We start from the raw sequence: 13,767 nt of genomic DNA on the forward strand, positions 1-13,767 counted from the left end.
GCCTTTGCATAGTGATAATAACGGGGCCTAGACTTGATCCTAGGTTTTCTAGTTTTGCTTTTGGGTTTCAATGATTTTTTGATATAATCTTCATTAGATGATTCAGCATCCGAATGCATGACTACAAAGAGATATTCAACTCAATATGCATATTAGAATGTCATCTCAATAGATAATTATATGATGATTAGTGGAGATGATTAATTAAAGAGGAAAAAACTGCCCCCAAAAATAGAGTGAGCTTTGAGCAATTGAATGAGGCTCTTCCCAAATGAGAAACATAAAATGCTTTAAACCAAGTGAGAACCAAGGTATTGGCTCTAAGCTCAGCTCTCAAACATGCCAAGAGGTTGCTTCAATCTCTGTTAATCTGCTCTGCAACACAACATATACTGTCACTGAGAAATTAGTTCAAACAGCAGCTACAGTGGACCATTGCTCATGAAAATCAACAAGGAGGAGCTTCATAGCATCAATGTAATGCTCATAAGAGGAATTTGCAAACCATGCTTTGTAGAGCTCCAATTTCATGAATTTCGCAGCGCAGAGGCGGGTTGCTGCAGAGCGAAATGCGCCGCGTATACTTCGTGGGAGCTCCAATGGAGCTAGGTGTAGAAAGCGCCGGATGTTAGCTCTCTTTTGAATCAAAAATCTTGAGATTTGGTGGAGTATAGAGCTCACATGAAGCAAAAAACCAGCAGGGGGTGCAGTGAAGCTTTAATGGAAAGCTTGAAAAAATGAAAAATTAATCAATGTGGTTAATTACTATGCCTAGGGGTAATCATGGCTCTGATACCATGTTGGGAAAAGCATAATGAGTGATGATAAAAGCTTAATGAGTTCATGGAGTGATAAAAGAGCTATGGTGGTTCAAGATAACCCATGGTGGTCACATGAACAAAAGTGTAATTAACTAGTACTTAATCCAAGATTAAGAGAGCATAATGACAGCACAATAAGGAGCATTACATAGCATATAAAATTCGTGTGTTTCTCATTAGGAGGGCTACCATTTTATAGCCAAAGAGTACATGTCTGAATGACATCATTGCTTACATCTAACCAAGAGCATCCAAGGCCATCTCCCCCCACATGGCTCCCTAGAATATAGCCTCCATGGAATCTTCTGAAACTCGCCTACTTCAAGTGGGGTTTGACCCTTACATTCACCTGGATTCTCTTCACATTACATGGTCCTTTTACATTTTATTGAGTGCTTTAACCTTAGACCATGACATTGATCATAAATTCCAACATATTCCAATACTTGGGACACAAGATCACTAGAGATGAATTGAGCATTGACTATGACCGAGTTCAGAAGGTTCTGGACTGGCCTATACCGTGAATAGTGAAACAACTTCGTTCTTTTCTCGGTTTTGTTGTTTTTCTTCGGAAATCTGTGCGGGAGTACTCTCAGCTCACACTACCGATGACCGACTTATTGAAAGGTCGTGGACGTAAGTCAAATCAGCATATCACTTGCAATAACGATTTGGATATGGCCTTCAGACTTTTGAAAGATAAAGTCAAGAAAGCACCTATCTTAGCATTACCCGATCCTAGTTGGCCTTATGTTCTAGAAACTGATGCCAGTGACTATGCCATCGGGGTTGCTCTATTTCAAGATGGTAGACCGGTTACTTTTGAAAGTAAAAAGCTAGACGACACTCAATCTCGTTGGTCAACCCTTGAGAAGGAGCTTTATGCTGTGATTCATGCTCTCAAGGTTTGGAGACATTATTTATATGGCTCCAAGTTTGTGGTATTGACTGATCATCAGTCAATCAAGTATGTGTGTGATGTGGATGATTTGAGAGGAAGGAAAGCTCGTTGGGCTGAGTTAATGCAAGATTTTGATTTTGAGATCCGTTATCGGAAAGCGTCCATGAATAGTGTTGCAGATGTACTTAGTCGAATTAGAGAGGTGAATACTTTGTCGTTCACCGAGATTTCTACTGACTTATTTCAGTCATTGAGAGGGCTTTGCAGGACTGATAGTTATTTTGGTCCATTTTGGCAGAAGATCCAGGACGGGAACTCATTGATTGACCAAGACTCGATGACTGAACAGCCTACCATTCAGGCTGCAGGAGACCAATGGATGATTCAGAATGGTTTACTATTTCGTAATGACAAAATTTGTGTACCACAGATCTCGGACATTAGGTCCAACATTCTTAAGGAGTGTCACGACGTCCCTTCTGCTGGACACCCGACGCTATCGTTAGTGAAACACACTTTTTATTGACCAAAGATGAAAGGATATGTAGAAGATTATGTTCTCAAGTGTCAAATTTGTCAAGCAAATAAAGCTGAATGCTTTAGACAGGCTGGGTTGTTGCATCCTTTGCAAATCCCAAGTAATAAATGGAAAAGTATTTTCATGGATTTTATTACCGGATTGCTAAGAACATATCAAGGCCACGATTCTATTTGGGTTGTGGTAGATCGCTTGACAAAAATGGCTAGATTTTTACCGACCCGGAAGACTATTACAGCTACGCAATTAGCACGGTAGTTTATTGAGCAATTGTTTAGATTGTACGGGTCACTGTGTAGGACATAGTCAGTGATAGGGACTCCAAGTTTACGAGTGATTTTTGGAAACTTGTTTTTGAGAAGTTGGAAACAACTTTGCATTAAAGTTCCTCAGATCATCCTCAATCTGATGGCCAGACTGAAAGAGTGAATTAGATTTTGGAGGATATGCTTCGAGCATATGTATCCAAAAGACAGAGTTCGTGGGAGGATTGTCTTCTTATGTTAGAATTTGCTTATAACAGTACTAAGCATACGAGTACAGGTTTTAGTCCTTTCATGCTTATGTATGGTTTTCAACCTAGATCACCTGTTACAATAGGATTCTCGGGACTTCAGCATGATGCAGCACGTAATTTTTTGCAAGATGTGCAAGAAATGTTACAAGTTGCGAAGGAATCTATTAGAAGTGCTCAAGACCGAGACAGATTTTATTCTAATAGACATGGTTCACCCAAAGAGTTCTCTGAAGGAACGATGGTGTATTTGCGAGTTCCGAAAGATTCCGAGACTTTACGGACATGTCAATCTCCGAAATTATCCCTTAGATACTGTGGACCATTCGTATTACACAAAGGATTGGTTCAGTTGCATATGAATTGGATTTGCCTTCTTATGTGAAAGTTCATCGTGTATTTCATGTCAGTAGACTTAAGGAAGTACTGGGTGGAACAGATCAGTTAGTTACTCCTCAAGAAATCATAGATGTCGAGGACATGACATTTGTTCCACACGAACCTGAAAAGATTCTTGGATTTCGTGAAAGAAGATTGTGTAATACGCTTATTACGGAATACAAGATCAAGTGGAAGGATCGTGTTGAGGACGCTACATGGGAGACATTGGCTACTCTTCAGAGAGATTATCCTGGCTTTTTAGTGAGCTCCGGAGTGAGCTCTTAGAGGAAGGGTAGTATGTCATGTGCATAGTGTGTATCTACCGTGTGCTATAAGCACGCAAGACTAGCTTCGAGGTTTGGGGAAGTTTGGAGCTAGACAGGCTGTTTGGCGAGCTGAGTTAGGGATGGACTAACGGGCGGGCACCCAAGTATGGACGGGCGGGGGTCCAAGTGTGGACGTTCGATGACCGGCCAAGAGCCTATAAAAGGGTGGCCAAGGTTAGTCGTTAGTCATATAGAGTCTCGCGAGATTTGTGAGAGCTCTATGGTCTGGAGCTTGGATCTAGTGTAGACGTGCACCTGCTTTACACAGCCGAGGCCGGCAGCAATCTCGAGGCCCGCGAGGGTAGCTTCGTGGCGGTATGGGACGTCGCAAGGTGGAGATTGGTCGGTACGTCATCCTAGTTAGCTTAGCTCGTGGCTCGGTGGGGACAGCCAAGATTGTGGGCTTGCCTACGGCTGTCATGGTTGGGAGGTGAGTCAGGTCTGCACCCCCTTCTTGTTTGTTTGGTTTGTTTGCAGGTTTCGAGTCTCGTACCAGGCGCGTTCTACGAGGAGATCCGGTGGGGCGTTCCTTCCCTATTTATTTTTGGGAGGGGTACCAGTTGGGCACACACCGACGGATGGAGCACGGTAGTGCAAAGCGCGTGGAGCAAGAGCACCATCGTGCAAGAGGCCGACGTTTTTGGGGGACAACCCCAGGTGGTAGAGGTCACCGGACGAGGACGATGGCATGGCACTCACGAGAGCATGACGCTCTAGCTCGTGGCTTTGTGGGGACAGCCAAGTCTTGTGGGCTTGCCCACGGCTGTCATGGTTGGGTGGCGAGTATGCCTGCACCCAGATATGTTTCTTCTGCTTTGCCTTCTAGGGTTAGGGTCCGTTGCTTTGTCTTGCTTTTCATGGCTGTTTTGCAGATTTCCCTTATGGAGAGATCTCGGGATTTGACATGCCATCGTCCTCGTCTGGTGACCTCTACCACCTGGGGTTGTCTCCCAAGGACGTTGGCCTCTTGCGCGATGGTGCTCTTGCTCCACGCGCTTTGCACTACTGTGCTCCATCCGTCGGTGTGTGCCCAACTGGTACCCCTCCCAACAATAAATAGGGAAGGAACGCCCAAAAAGCACACGTTATCAATAGCGGACCAAAAAGCACATGTCCGCCCACAACATATCATACTCTAGCTCGCCAATCTGCCTGCCCCTAGCGTGCACATGACACTCATGCTTCATTACGGGACTGGAACATGGTCTTGAGGACACCTAGGCAGCCCTTGCAGAGCTGCAAGATCGGATGTGAGGTACAATTGAACGCTTGACTGAAAGAGCAATCATGGCCATTGCTTGAGCATCACGGGCATCCCATTGTCTTTAATCTTCAGTGGGTCCAAGAGGCGGTGCTGTAATGCTTGACACAACTTGTGCCACAGTTTGAGTTGCCCTTGATGTCGAGGTGCCAGGGGTTGGTGTAGTAGGACGAGGCTCTTGCCTCGTGACAATCTCTCATAGTCCCTTGACAATTAAGAGACTCTTTAGCACAATCTCCCATAGCCCCCCTCCCCCCCCTCCTTGCCCCTTGATGTGAGCTCTTGGGAAAATACGAGAAAAAGAGAGTTATGGGACTGTGTACACAAGGCACCGAGATATGATGGGATTGAAGGTGCGATCGTCGAAGTATACCACAAATAGTGTGTATACTTAAATGAGCTAATACAAGACTCCAGGAGTGTTGCATAGGAACAAGAGTGCCGATGGATGCTTTCACTTTACAGAACTTCCCCTAATGAGCAAGAATCCCCAAATATGCAACGGAGAGGCTTTGACCTTGACAAAAAGTATATGAAAAAAAAAGTCCCCAAAAATTGCGTGTACCTCTATGAACGAGATGCTCTTTGAGTTGATCCTCTTCTTCCCTCGTTCCCTTAAACACACAAGGGACAATGAAGTTGACCCGTAGCTCAGAGCGGAGGGCAAGGCAGGTATGTGGGATAGCGGGCTCAATGAGTTGTGCTGGTCTTAGAGGTGGCGCAGGAGGGTGGGGCTGAGCAGCGTGGCAACGACAACTGGCTCTGGGCGGCGGTGGTGTCCGCGCATGGATGTCCTCTAGCTCTAGCAATACTTGCTTTGATACCAAATGTTGACGAGTGTTTAGAGTGCAACCACACACAAGTGGAGAGAAGAGAGAGAGAGAGAGAGAGAGAGGATGATCAACAAGATAATCAGCACAAAATTGAAGGAATTGAGGAAGTACAAGATGTAGTGGAAAGCATGAATTCATTATAGAAGTAGGTATTTTTTATAGGAGAGACCTCATTACATATTCTAAAGCATATGCTAGATGTGACGCCACCACGGTCCACATATACTAAATATGATTCCACAATATGATGCCACCACCTATGCCTTTTAAGAGGCTGTTCCCACATAGGATACTTATACATAATAGCGGTTGTTCACACATTGAAACCGCTTTATTTAAGGTCAACATTTAGTGTTAGTTTACTCAACTACCTTGCACTTTACCTCATGCCAAAACTAACCAAAATGTGCGTCGGTCCCAAATAGTCCCCTCAAAGAATTATACAAATCAATCCCAATCTCGATGAAATTGAACCGATTCTCGGTTGATCCAAGCAAGCTTCTGCACACATGTTACAATGATATTAAAGCATGTAACCAACCACCTACTTTGTTCTTCAAATTGATCATTGTCTTGCTTAAAACTGTTCCATATGTGAGTAGGTAATTACTAGATAGCTCATGGAGCATGAATTGTGATTTGTATATCTTTTGAGTAGGTAATTAAGCTAGAATGCTCATTTCGATTTATGACTGGCCATTGGCCAGAACGCCCAAAGTTTTCAGTCGGGTGGTTATAGACCGGATGCCGAGATGGATTTAGCACTCGGGTGGTCAAATTGACCAAATTGCCTAGATGAGTGGTGAGTGGTTTCGAAGGTGATCCTAGAATCTAGAAGAGTTGCTATTTTTGGTAGACTCTGATGGAAATTTCGTTTGCATCAAAACCTTCGGATTTTTGCAAGGATCGAGAGTTACTGAAGCACCTTTGTCAAATTCTTTACGAGCTGGGATATTTTTAGCATAGAAGGTTATGGAAGAATCACCTCTTAAATTAAGACATGTCCCATCTAGAATGGGACATGTCGCATCTAGAATGAGACAAGTGTCCCTATACTTGTCCACTTGTCAATTAAAGTAGCCACTTATCATTTGGAGCATACTCTTTCCATTCTAGAGCATTGAAGGCTCAAACCTATAAATTGGAGCACACCCTCTTCATTTGGATAAGGTGCTTCTCATCTATTGTAAAGGTTTAGGCACTTGGTGGTTGTGGTTTGATTCAATAAGTTCTTGCAAAGGGGGAGGGGCCTGTTCCCCTCTCAGTAAGGTCGCGTTTCTCTTTTCTTTGAATCCTACTTTCTTTCATTATTTGTCAGATTTGATTAAGTGGGTTTATTAAAAGTAGTTCATCAATTTTGTCACTTTGAGGCTGGAATGGGTTGACCCCTCCCTTGGAGTATTTTATTACCCAAAGGAGAAAAATATCATGTACAAGCTTCGAGGGCCTTAATCTCCCCACGAGAGATGCTGGATTATCCATAAGCAACCATCATTTGACCTTACACTTGGGCTATCATCAAAAGAAGCCCTAAAATACTATGAATGTTTGTAAACTACCACTTCTTGTGAGGGTACTAATCTTCCCCACTCACGGGTCTTCAAGATACCATATGTGATAGAAAAATGCAGCCGAAGAAAGAAATATTTCCACATATACCATAAATCCAAAACGCTGGTGAAATACACACTCCGGCAGCTATAAAACCGGCGTAAAACAATCTCGACAGCTTTAGGCATCATCTTAGGCACTATGAACAAGTTGGGCAGCAGCACCACAGGCAATCAAAACAGGTCGGGGAAGCACCAATGAACTGGTGCAGCAAGTACATAATCTACAACAATAGGTACATGGGTTGGTACAGCAAGTACACACAGTCACTAGTATAGTAGGTACAATGGTGGTACATTAGATACAAAAGCTAGTACAACAAGTACAATGGTTGGTACAACAAGTATAATGTGTATAGCAAGAACACCGCCATAGAAAAGCTAGAGAGGTAGTGTACTCTCTTGTAGAGGAAAGTGAAGAGTGTAGGGACTCTCCATAGAGTGTTGTAGACAAGAATGCGAGCAACAAACATGGTAGAGGCTAGTTTGCAGCAAGAGAGCCTAGTCAAATGAAGAGAGAGGGCTCCAATTTATAGATTTGGGGCTCTCATGAGCTATAATGAGCTGAGCTGACAAGTGTGAGGCCACTTGTGTCACTTTGATCCATAGCCCTGCTCCATATCCCAATTTAAGAGATGGTCACCCCAAAACTTCATCTCTAAAAAAGTCTGATGTCATAGACCTTCTGTCAAAGGTGCTTCGGCAAGTCCTACCGTTTGCTTACGAAACATAATGACGCGAATGTAATTTCCATTGGGGGGTTGTCCAAAAGTAGTAACCCTGCCAGATTTTAGGAGCCTGTTCCTTTGTATTCACCTTATTAGAAATGTATGTGAGCACCATGTAGGATCATGTTTTGATGCTAGATCTCTCCCAAATCCTCGGGGGCTCACTGTACATGCTTTCCACTTGACACTTGAGTTCCAATGCCCATTTCTGCGTCGAAGAAACCATCTTAGGTGCCCATAGCAAGCGTCAGGCGCTTAATCTTTTGTATTGGATAATCCCACATTCTCAAAGCTTGTACATTAATGCATATTTGGGCATCCCGGAATCTTGGCTGGTGACACCAAGCCACCTTTTTTTAAAAGCAAGATTGGATGCATTAACACCACCTAGCATGGTAGTGACAATTGGCTACGTTTCCTCATGCCAGAGCTTTTGGCAGATGTTGAGAGGAAGAGAGGTAGTTGACTCCTCTCGAGGCACTCATTGCTGCTTGAAAGTTGAAATAGTTGCTACAAGTAGGAACCTAACATAATCCATTACGATGGTGGATTACACATAGGATTTTCTGCCTCTTTAGGTAAATTTTAATGGCCTAATGCGTTTGGTGTTCTGATGAGTGCGTTTTTTTTCAGAAACTGAAGGCTCTGCAGGTTTTCCTGAATATTAAACTGTTTTGTTTGTTGAATTTGCAGACCTTTGTCTTCGGGAGAGCTGCAATTCTGACAAGGCCACTCATCTTTGCAACCGGCTTCATGTGCTTCTTCTCAGTTGTCATAGCTCTTTTTAAGGTTAAGAAATATGTTCTTTCTGGGTTTTTAAGACCAAGTCATTTCATTGCAGCCCCTATTTGAGCCAAACTTAGCCTCTGCCAGTTAAGAAGTAACAGGGAACAGCATGCCCATCCATTCCTGGCCGCTGCCTTGCTTGTCCTAAGTCTGGGAATCATGCACAGCACACACATGTAATGGTGGAATGCAAAAGCTTGACAAGGATGTAAAAACTGGGACCACACACAAAATTGCCAGGATGTGTTTCCAAGCATTTCAAAGCTATAGCTTCACTGTGATTGCAAGGATGGCTGAGCCCATTGCTGATATACAATGCTCTAGCAGCAGAGGAGCAACATTGGTGCAATCTAATGAGCAAGATTTTACTTAAAGAGTAAACGTAGAGGTGGTAACATTACATCCAGCCACCCACCAAAAGTGGCAACAAGCTGCTCGTGGTGGTGGGAAGATTAGGGTGCAGGCACATGACTCATGCTTGCACAGCCAACAAAACACTCACAGGGGTTTAACCACAGCCAACCCCTTTTGGATCTTTAAGGTAGCAGGGTAAAGAGATGTCCCTCATGTAATGGATGACCTTTCCACACTTAGCTGAAAGATGCCATTCATCTTTAATTGATTCAAGTGCATCATAAGAATCCCACGTGGACACTCATTGGACAAGTGAGTTTTTAGTCCACATAATTCTCAACATTTCAAGAATTAGAGGTTATTAATTTGGGTTATTTCTGGTGAAACAGGACATTCCTGATTTGGAAGGTGACCAAGTTTTTGGCATTCGATCTTATACAGTACGACTGGGACAAGAGCGGGTTAGTGCTCTTTTGTGTAGAGGCAGGAACATAAATCCATTATTTTCAACTTTGCTCATTCTGACCTCATCTGTGGGAACCGCAAGTAGGTCTTCTGGCTTTGTATACATCTACTTCTAGCAGCTTATGGTGTGGCAATGCTAGTAGGTGTCACCTGTGAAATGTTGTGGGTTCGGATGACCATGGTAAGACGCTTTAGTTTGTAGGGTTTAAGCATACAAATGTATGCACTCAACCCTAATCAACCCTAATTGTGGTTATTCATGCCTTCTGTACTCTCTTTTCAGGTGCTTGGTCATGCAGCCCTAGCAGGCATTCTATGGCATCATGCAAGCCGAATCGATTTGAAGAGCAAGACGGCTATCACTGACTTCTACATGTTCATATGGAAGGTGCAAAATCTTGTCTGAATTCTGCTTCGCTCTTGTTTTGTTATGCATCTTTTAGCTTGTTTGGCACTACATTTGTGTATCCAACTTAAGGTTGGATACACATGGTGTGCACCCATCCCTACCTGCCCATCAGACAGGCATATCTAGTTAATGTGGATGGGCAGGCCGGTTTGCAAACCTGCTACACATTACCTGCACCAGCCTGTACCTGCAGCAAGTTAACAACCCGCCATGACCTGCAGCCACTCACAATCTGCAGGTAAAGCGGCCCTCACCAGTTCAGTTCATAAGTGCAAGCCAGTGCTGGGATGTTGGGAGTTTTCCATGTCTTCAGTTGGTTATGGTGATGGATAAAATTTGTTTCTAATAACAAAGCCAAGGTTTGCTCTAGGAAGATTAAGCCATGGCATCAGCAGGCTTTGTGCAGTGGCAATTTGGCATGGTGGCAGTCCTGACATTTTGGGTGCAGTGCACTATTATTATCTCCTGAGTTGGTGCCTTATGCCCATCCATGAAGACGCTCACGTCGGCAGGCACCCATATGCATTTCCTCCCTAAGAATGTGTGCTGCCATGCTATAATATGAAGGATGAATTGGAAAACTTACTTTTTCATTGTTTTTGTGCACAGCTGTTCTATGCAGAGTACTTGCTTATCCCCTTCATACGGTGAAATGCTGGGCTTGGGCCATGTCTTTGCATATGCTGGAGCTGCTACGTGCTGGTTTGCCTGTCAATAATGTGCACAGTAAATTAAAACTTCCATTAATGAGAGATCATTGAGATAATGATTGAATAGAATAGTTTGAGGATTTTCCCCGTGGATTTTGTTTCAAAGTACCAACAACTACGATGTGCTGGAAAGCTCTGTTTAGTTTGAGCTTATTATTGTCACTGTGTTTCTGAAGTAAACACTCTATTATAACGATGATTTTTGAAAAGATTCTATTTGGTTGCTCTTTGCTTTCACTGATGAGGTCCCTGATTGGGCTCAATGCCAGGTTGATGTAGTTCCTTTTAAGTATAATCCCTTGGTCTCATGATGTTAAATTTTTTTTTCAACAAATGTGTCATATGAAACTCTTTTCTTGTGAGTTTGTTCCCTTTACGGAATGATCATGTTCCCAATTGGCAAATCCGATTTGGAGGGGTGTTGCGATGGTAGCATGTGAGTGTGAGCTACTCGGAGATTTGGGGCTACATGTGGACAAGCAAGTTGTCATCTACTATTGTGAAAACTTTAGTAGCATATAGTTGGCTAGGAATCATACACAAACCAAACACACATAGAGGTCTATTATCACTTCATCACAGAGAAGGTCTTGGTGGGAGATGTTGATCTCATGTACGTGGAGCACAAAGGAGTAGGTAATAGCTGATATTTTCACCAAGGCCTTTGGGAACAAAGAAGCTTCTTAGATTCCACACTGTGCTTGGAGTCTTGCAGGATTGCGAAATGTGGATGCTGTGTTTTGTTGTGTGGAGAGACGGAAAACTCTCTCTCTTGTAGTAAGAGGAGTACGATCCACACTAAGCTCACTCCAATGGGATTTGCATCCTTTTCGGAGCTAGGGATTCGACCCGTACCGGTGCACAAGAGCTTATCCACAAAAGGAGAGAATGCTCATGGCTACCATCACATGACACTAGACTAAGCATACACACAAGCTCAACTTGTACTCATTCCTACACACCCATTCATTCACAAATACAAGCAAGAGGAATACAATCACTATGCACTCAAGCAAAGAGAAAGACCTCACTCCACTCCTATCTTCCTACAAGCATGCACACATTCAAGCATCAAGCTTCCATGAAAGCTTCAAATCAATCCATGTACTCAAAAATGAAATACTAAAAGCATGCATAAGAGTAAAATGATTAGAGAAGAGGATGAGAAAGACTCATGACATTGCTAATGATTCAATGAAGAGATTAACCTCATACAATGATGTAGATGGGGTGAGAGAAGAGTCTTCACCTCTATGGAGAAGAGGGAGAGTAGGTCTCTCAAAGGAGCTCTTGCATGAACTAAGCCCAAAGTGTGTCTAAGCTCTCAAATGAGCCACCTTTTATACAAAAATTCTAGGACTCACATAAGTCCCCATGTGGGATTATTATCAAACCCTCTCCCACATTCATCTACAAAGTGGAACTCTTTTCAAGAGCCCTAAGTATTGTTTTTGTTGCATCCTGGTATTGGTATTGATCCTCATTTGCAAGCAACACTCCCCCCTTCCTATTTTGCGCACGTCCTCGAGCGCGGTAGTAGTAAGAGCTGCAACAAAAACAATTGATACGAGTAAAGTCCTTTATTGATAAAAAGAAAAGAAAAGCAAAATCAGCAATAATAATTACACACGTGAGCATACAAGATCAAGGCTGATTAAAGTTTTAATGAGTACCAAAAGAGGTGAGTAAAAACTAGTCAAAGTGAGACTTAGGTAGTAGATAATGCTATGCAAAGGCAAGTGTCGTTGTACACCTCCGGTTATGACCGCAGTCTCATTGTCCTATCAGTATGTAAGTTACTCCTAAGTGGCAACCCTACTCCTAAGTATGAGCAAAGGTGATTGGAGCTCTCTCTTGTTGTTTTTTTTTTTTTTAAATATGTTTGTAGAAGGTGATAAAGATTAAGTTTCTATCCCCATGAGACCCAAGCAATGGCCCAGAGACCTCCGCCAAGAGAATCTAAAGACCGCTAAGTATTTCAAGGCGACAGACCCTTTTTCTTTCTTTTATGACCTAAGGAGTACCCCTTGAAGATGAGGGCATCGGTCTTGAGGGCCCATAGTGTACCCCCGAGTCCTACCAACATCTATCAAGGCGATAGATTCCTCAAAGGTCCTCTATTGAAGCTTCTAGACATCAGTGTTCACCCCATGGAAATCAAGGTATCGGCCCCAAGGTGCTGAGACATCCCCAGGTCCTACCAAGCACTTCGCATGGCGGTAGACACTTCATGTCGTAATTCACCTTGTATATAGATATATATCTTTTTAGGGTATATTTTCATAAAAAATTTTTTTTTATTACTCCTAGCACCTAGCTCATATCTAAGAGATAACTACCACTAGGGATAACTAATATACCTTGAAGACATAAGTACTTGGCATACTCCCTTGGTATATATCCTACACTGTCTTGGAATAGAAATATCTCTTACTAAGTTTTCTAAGACTCTAGAATGTACTCACCACCTTTTAACTACTAATCAAAACTCAAACCAGCCAATATTGTGTACATGCAAACCATATATTCGAAAGATAAGAGCACATAAAGAAATAAAGATTAAGATTTGCATACACCTGTTGTAGTGCCCAGTTGATGTTGTTCGTTTGCCTTGATTAATTGCTGATTTTGTGCAGATTGCTCCTCCTTGATCTTTGTAAGCGTAGCCTATCTCCCCCCTTCCTAGTTTGTGTGCACGATAGGTGGACTGTAGGGGTGTATCGGATGCTCTTCTTAAGCTGAGATCTCTGCACAAAGTTTTATTAACAAACAAAGGAAAAAAACAAAAGAATAAAATTTGTTAGTGGTGCCAATCACCAAATATAGCCGAGGGGAAAAAACCCAATGGGAGAAAAGTGCCCTGGCTTGTCGTTCTTATTGTGGAGTCACTGAGTTCACTCTTGCGCTGATGGTGGGTCCGTGTCCTCGTCTGCTGGAAAGATGGTATCAATTTCCTCAGGATGCAGAGACAACCCCTCACAAAAACCGGCCTCTGGAGAAGGTGGTAGAGGAAGGAGTGCTTCCTCACTGAAATATGGCATTGGTTCTATGGGAAGGTTAGTCAGACAGTTTTGATTTTGGAACTGTGCAATGTAAGTACTCATATTGATCCAATATTGACATGTGG

At 43.0% G+C, this 13,767-nt stretch overlaps 1 protein-coding gene across 7 annotated transcripts in view; it reads left to right on the top strand.

The window, feature by feature from the left end:
* Positions 1-10,877, top strand: part of LOC147629976 (putative homogentisate phytyltransferase 1, chloroplastic) — a 57,557-nt gene extending 46,680 nt beyond the window's left edge. For 4 of the 7 annotated variants that reach the window (XM_086811525.1, XM_086811528.1, XM_086811526.1 and 1 more), the window contains 5 exons: positions 8,610-8,705; positions 9,446-9,517; positions 9,607-9,702; positions 9,805-9,909; positions 10,169-10,414. In XM_086811525.1, the coding sequence (XP_086667651.1) occupies positions 8,610-8,705; positions 9,446-9,517; positions 9,607-9,702; positions 9,805-9,909; positions 10,169-10,276 (477 nt within the window). In that variant the 3' untranslated portion in view covers positions 10,277-10,414. Of the gene's footprint in view, positions 1-8,609; positions 8,706-9,445; positions 9,518-9,606; positions 9,703-9,804; positions 9,910-10,168; positions 10,415-10,539 lie in introns of those variants that run through there. The other 3 variants (XR_015267772.1, XM_086811527.1, XM_086811529.1) reach the window with 3 other exon arrangements.
* Positions 10,878-13,767: the final 2,890 nt, after the last annotated feature.

The sequence above is a fragment of the Cibotium barometz genome, chromosome 17 (genome assembly GCF_041138505.1).
Source record: "Cibotium barometz isolate CiBa-2024 chromosome 17, ASM4113850v1, whole genome shotgun sequence".
In the NCBI taxonomy this organism is placed as follows: domain Eukaryota; kingdom Viridiplantae; phylum Streptophyta; class Polypodiopsida; order Cyatheales; family Cibotiaceae; genus Cibotium; species Cibotium barometz.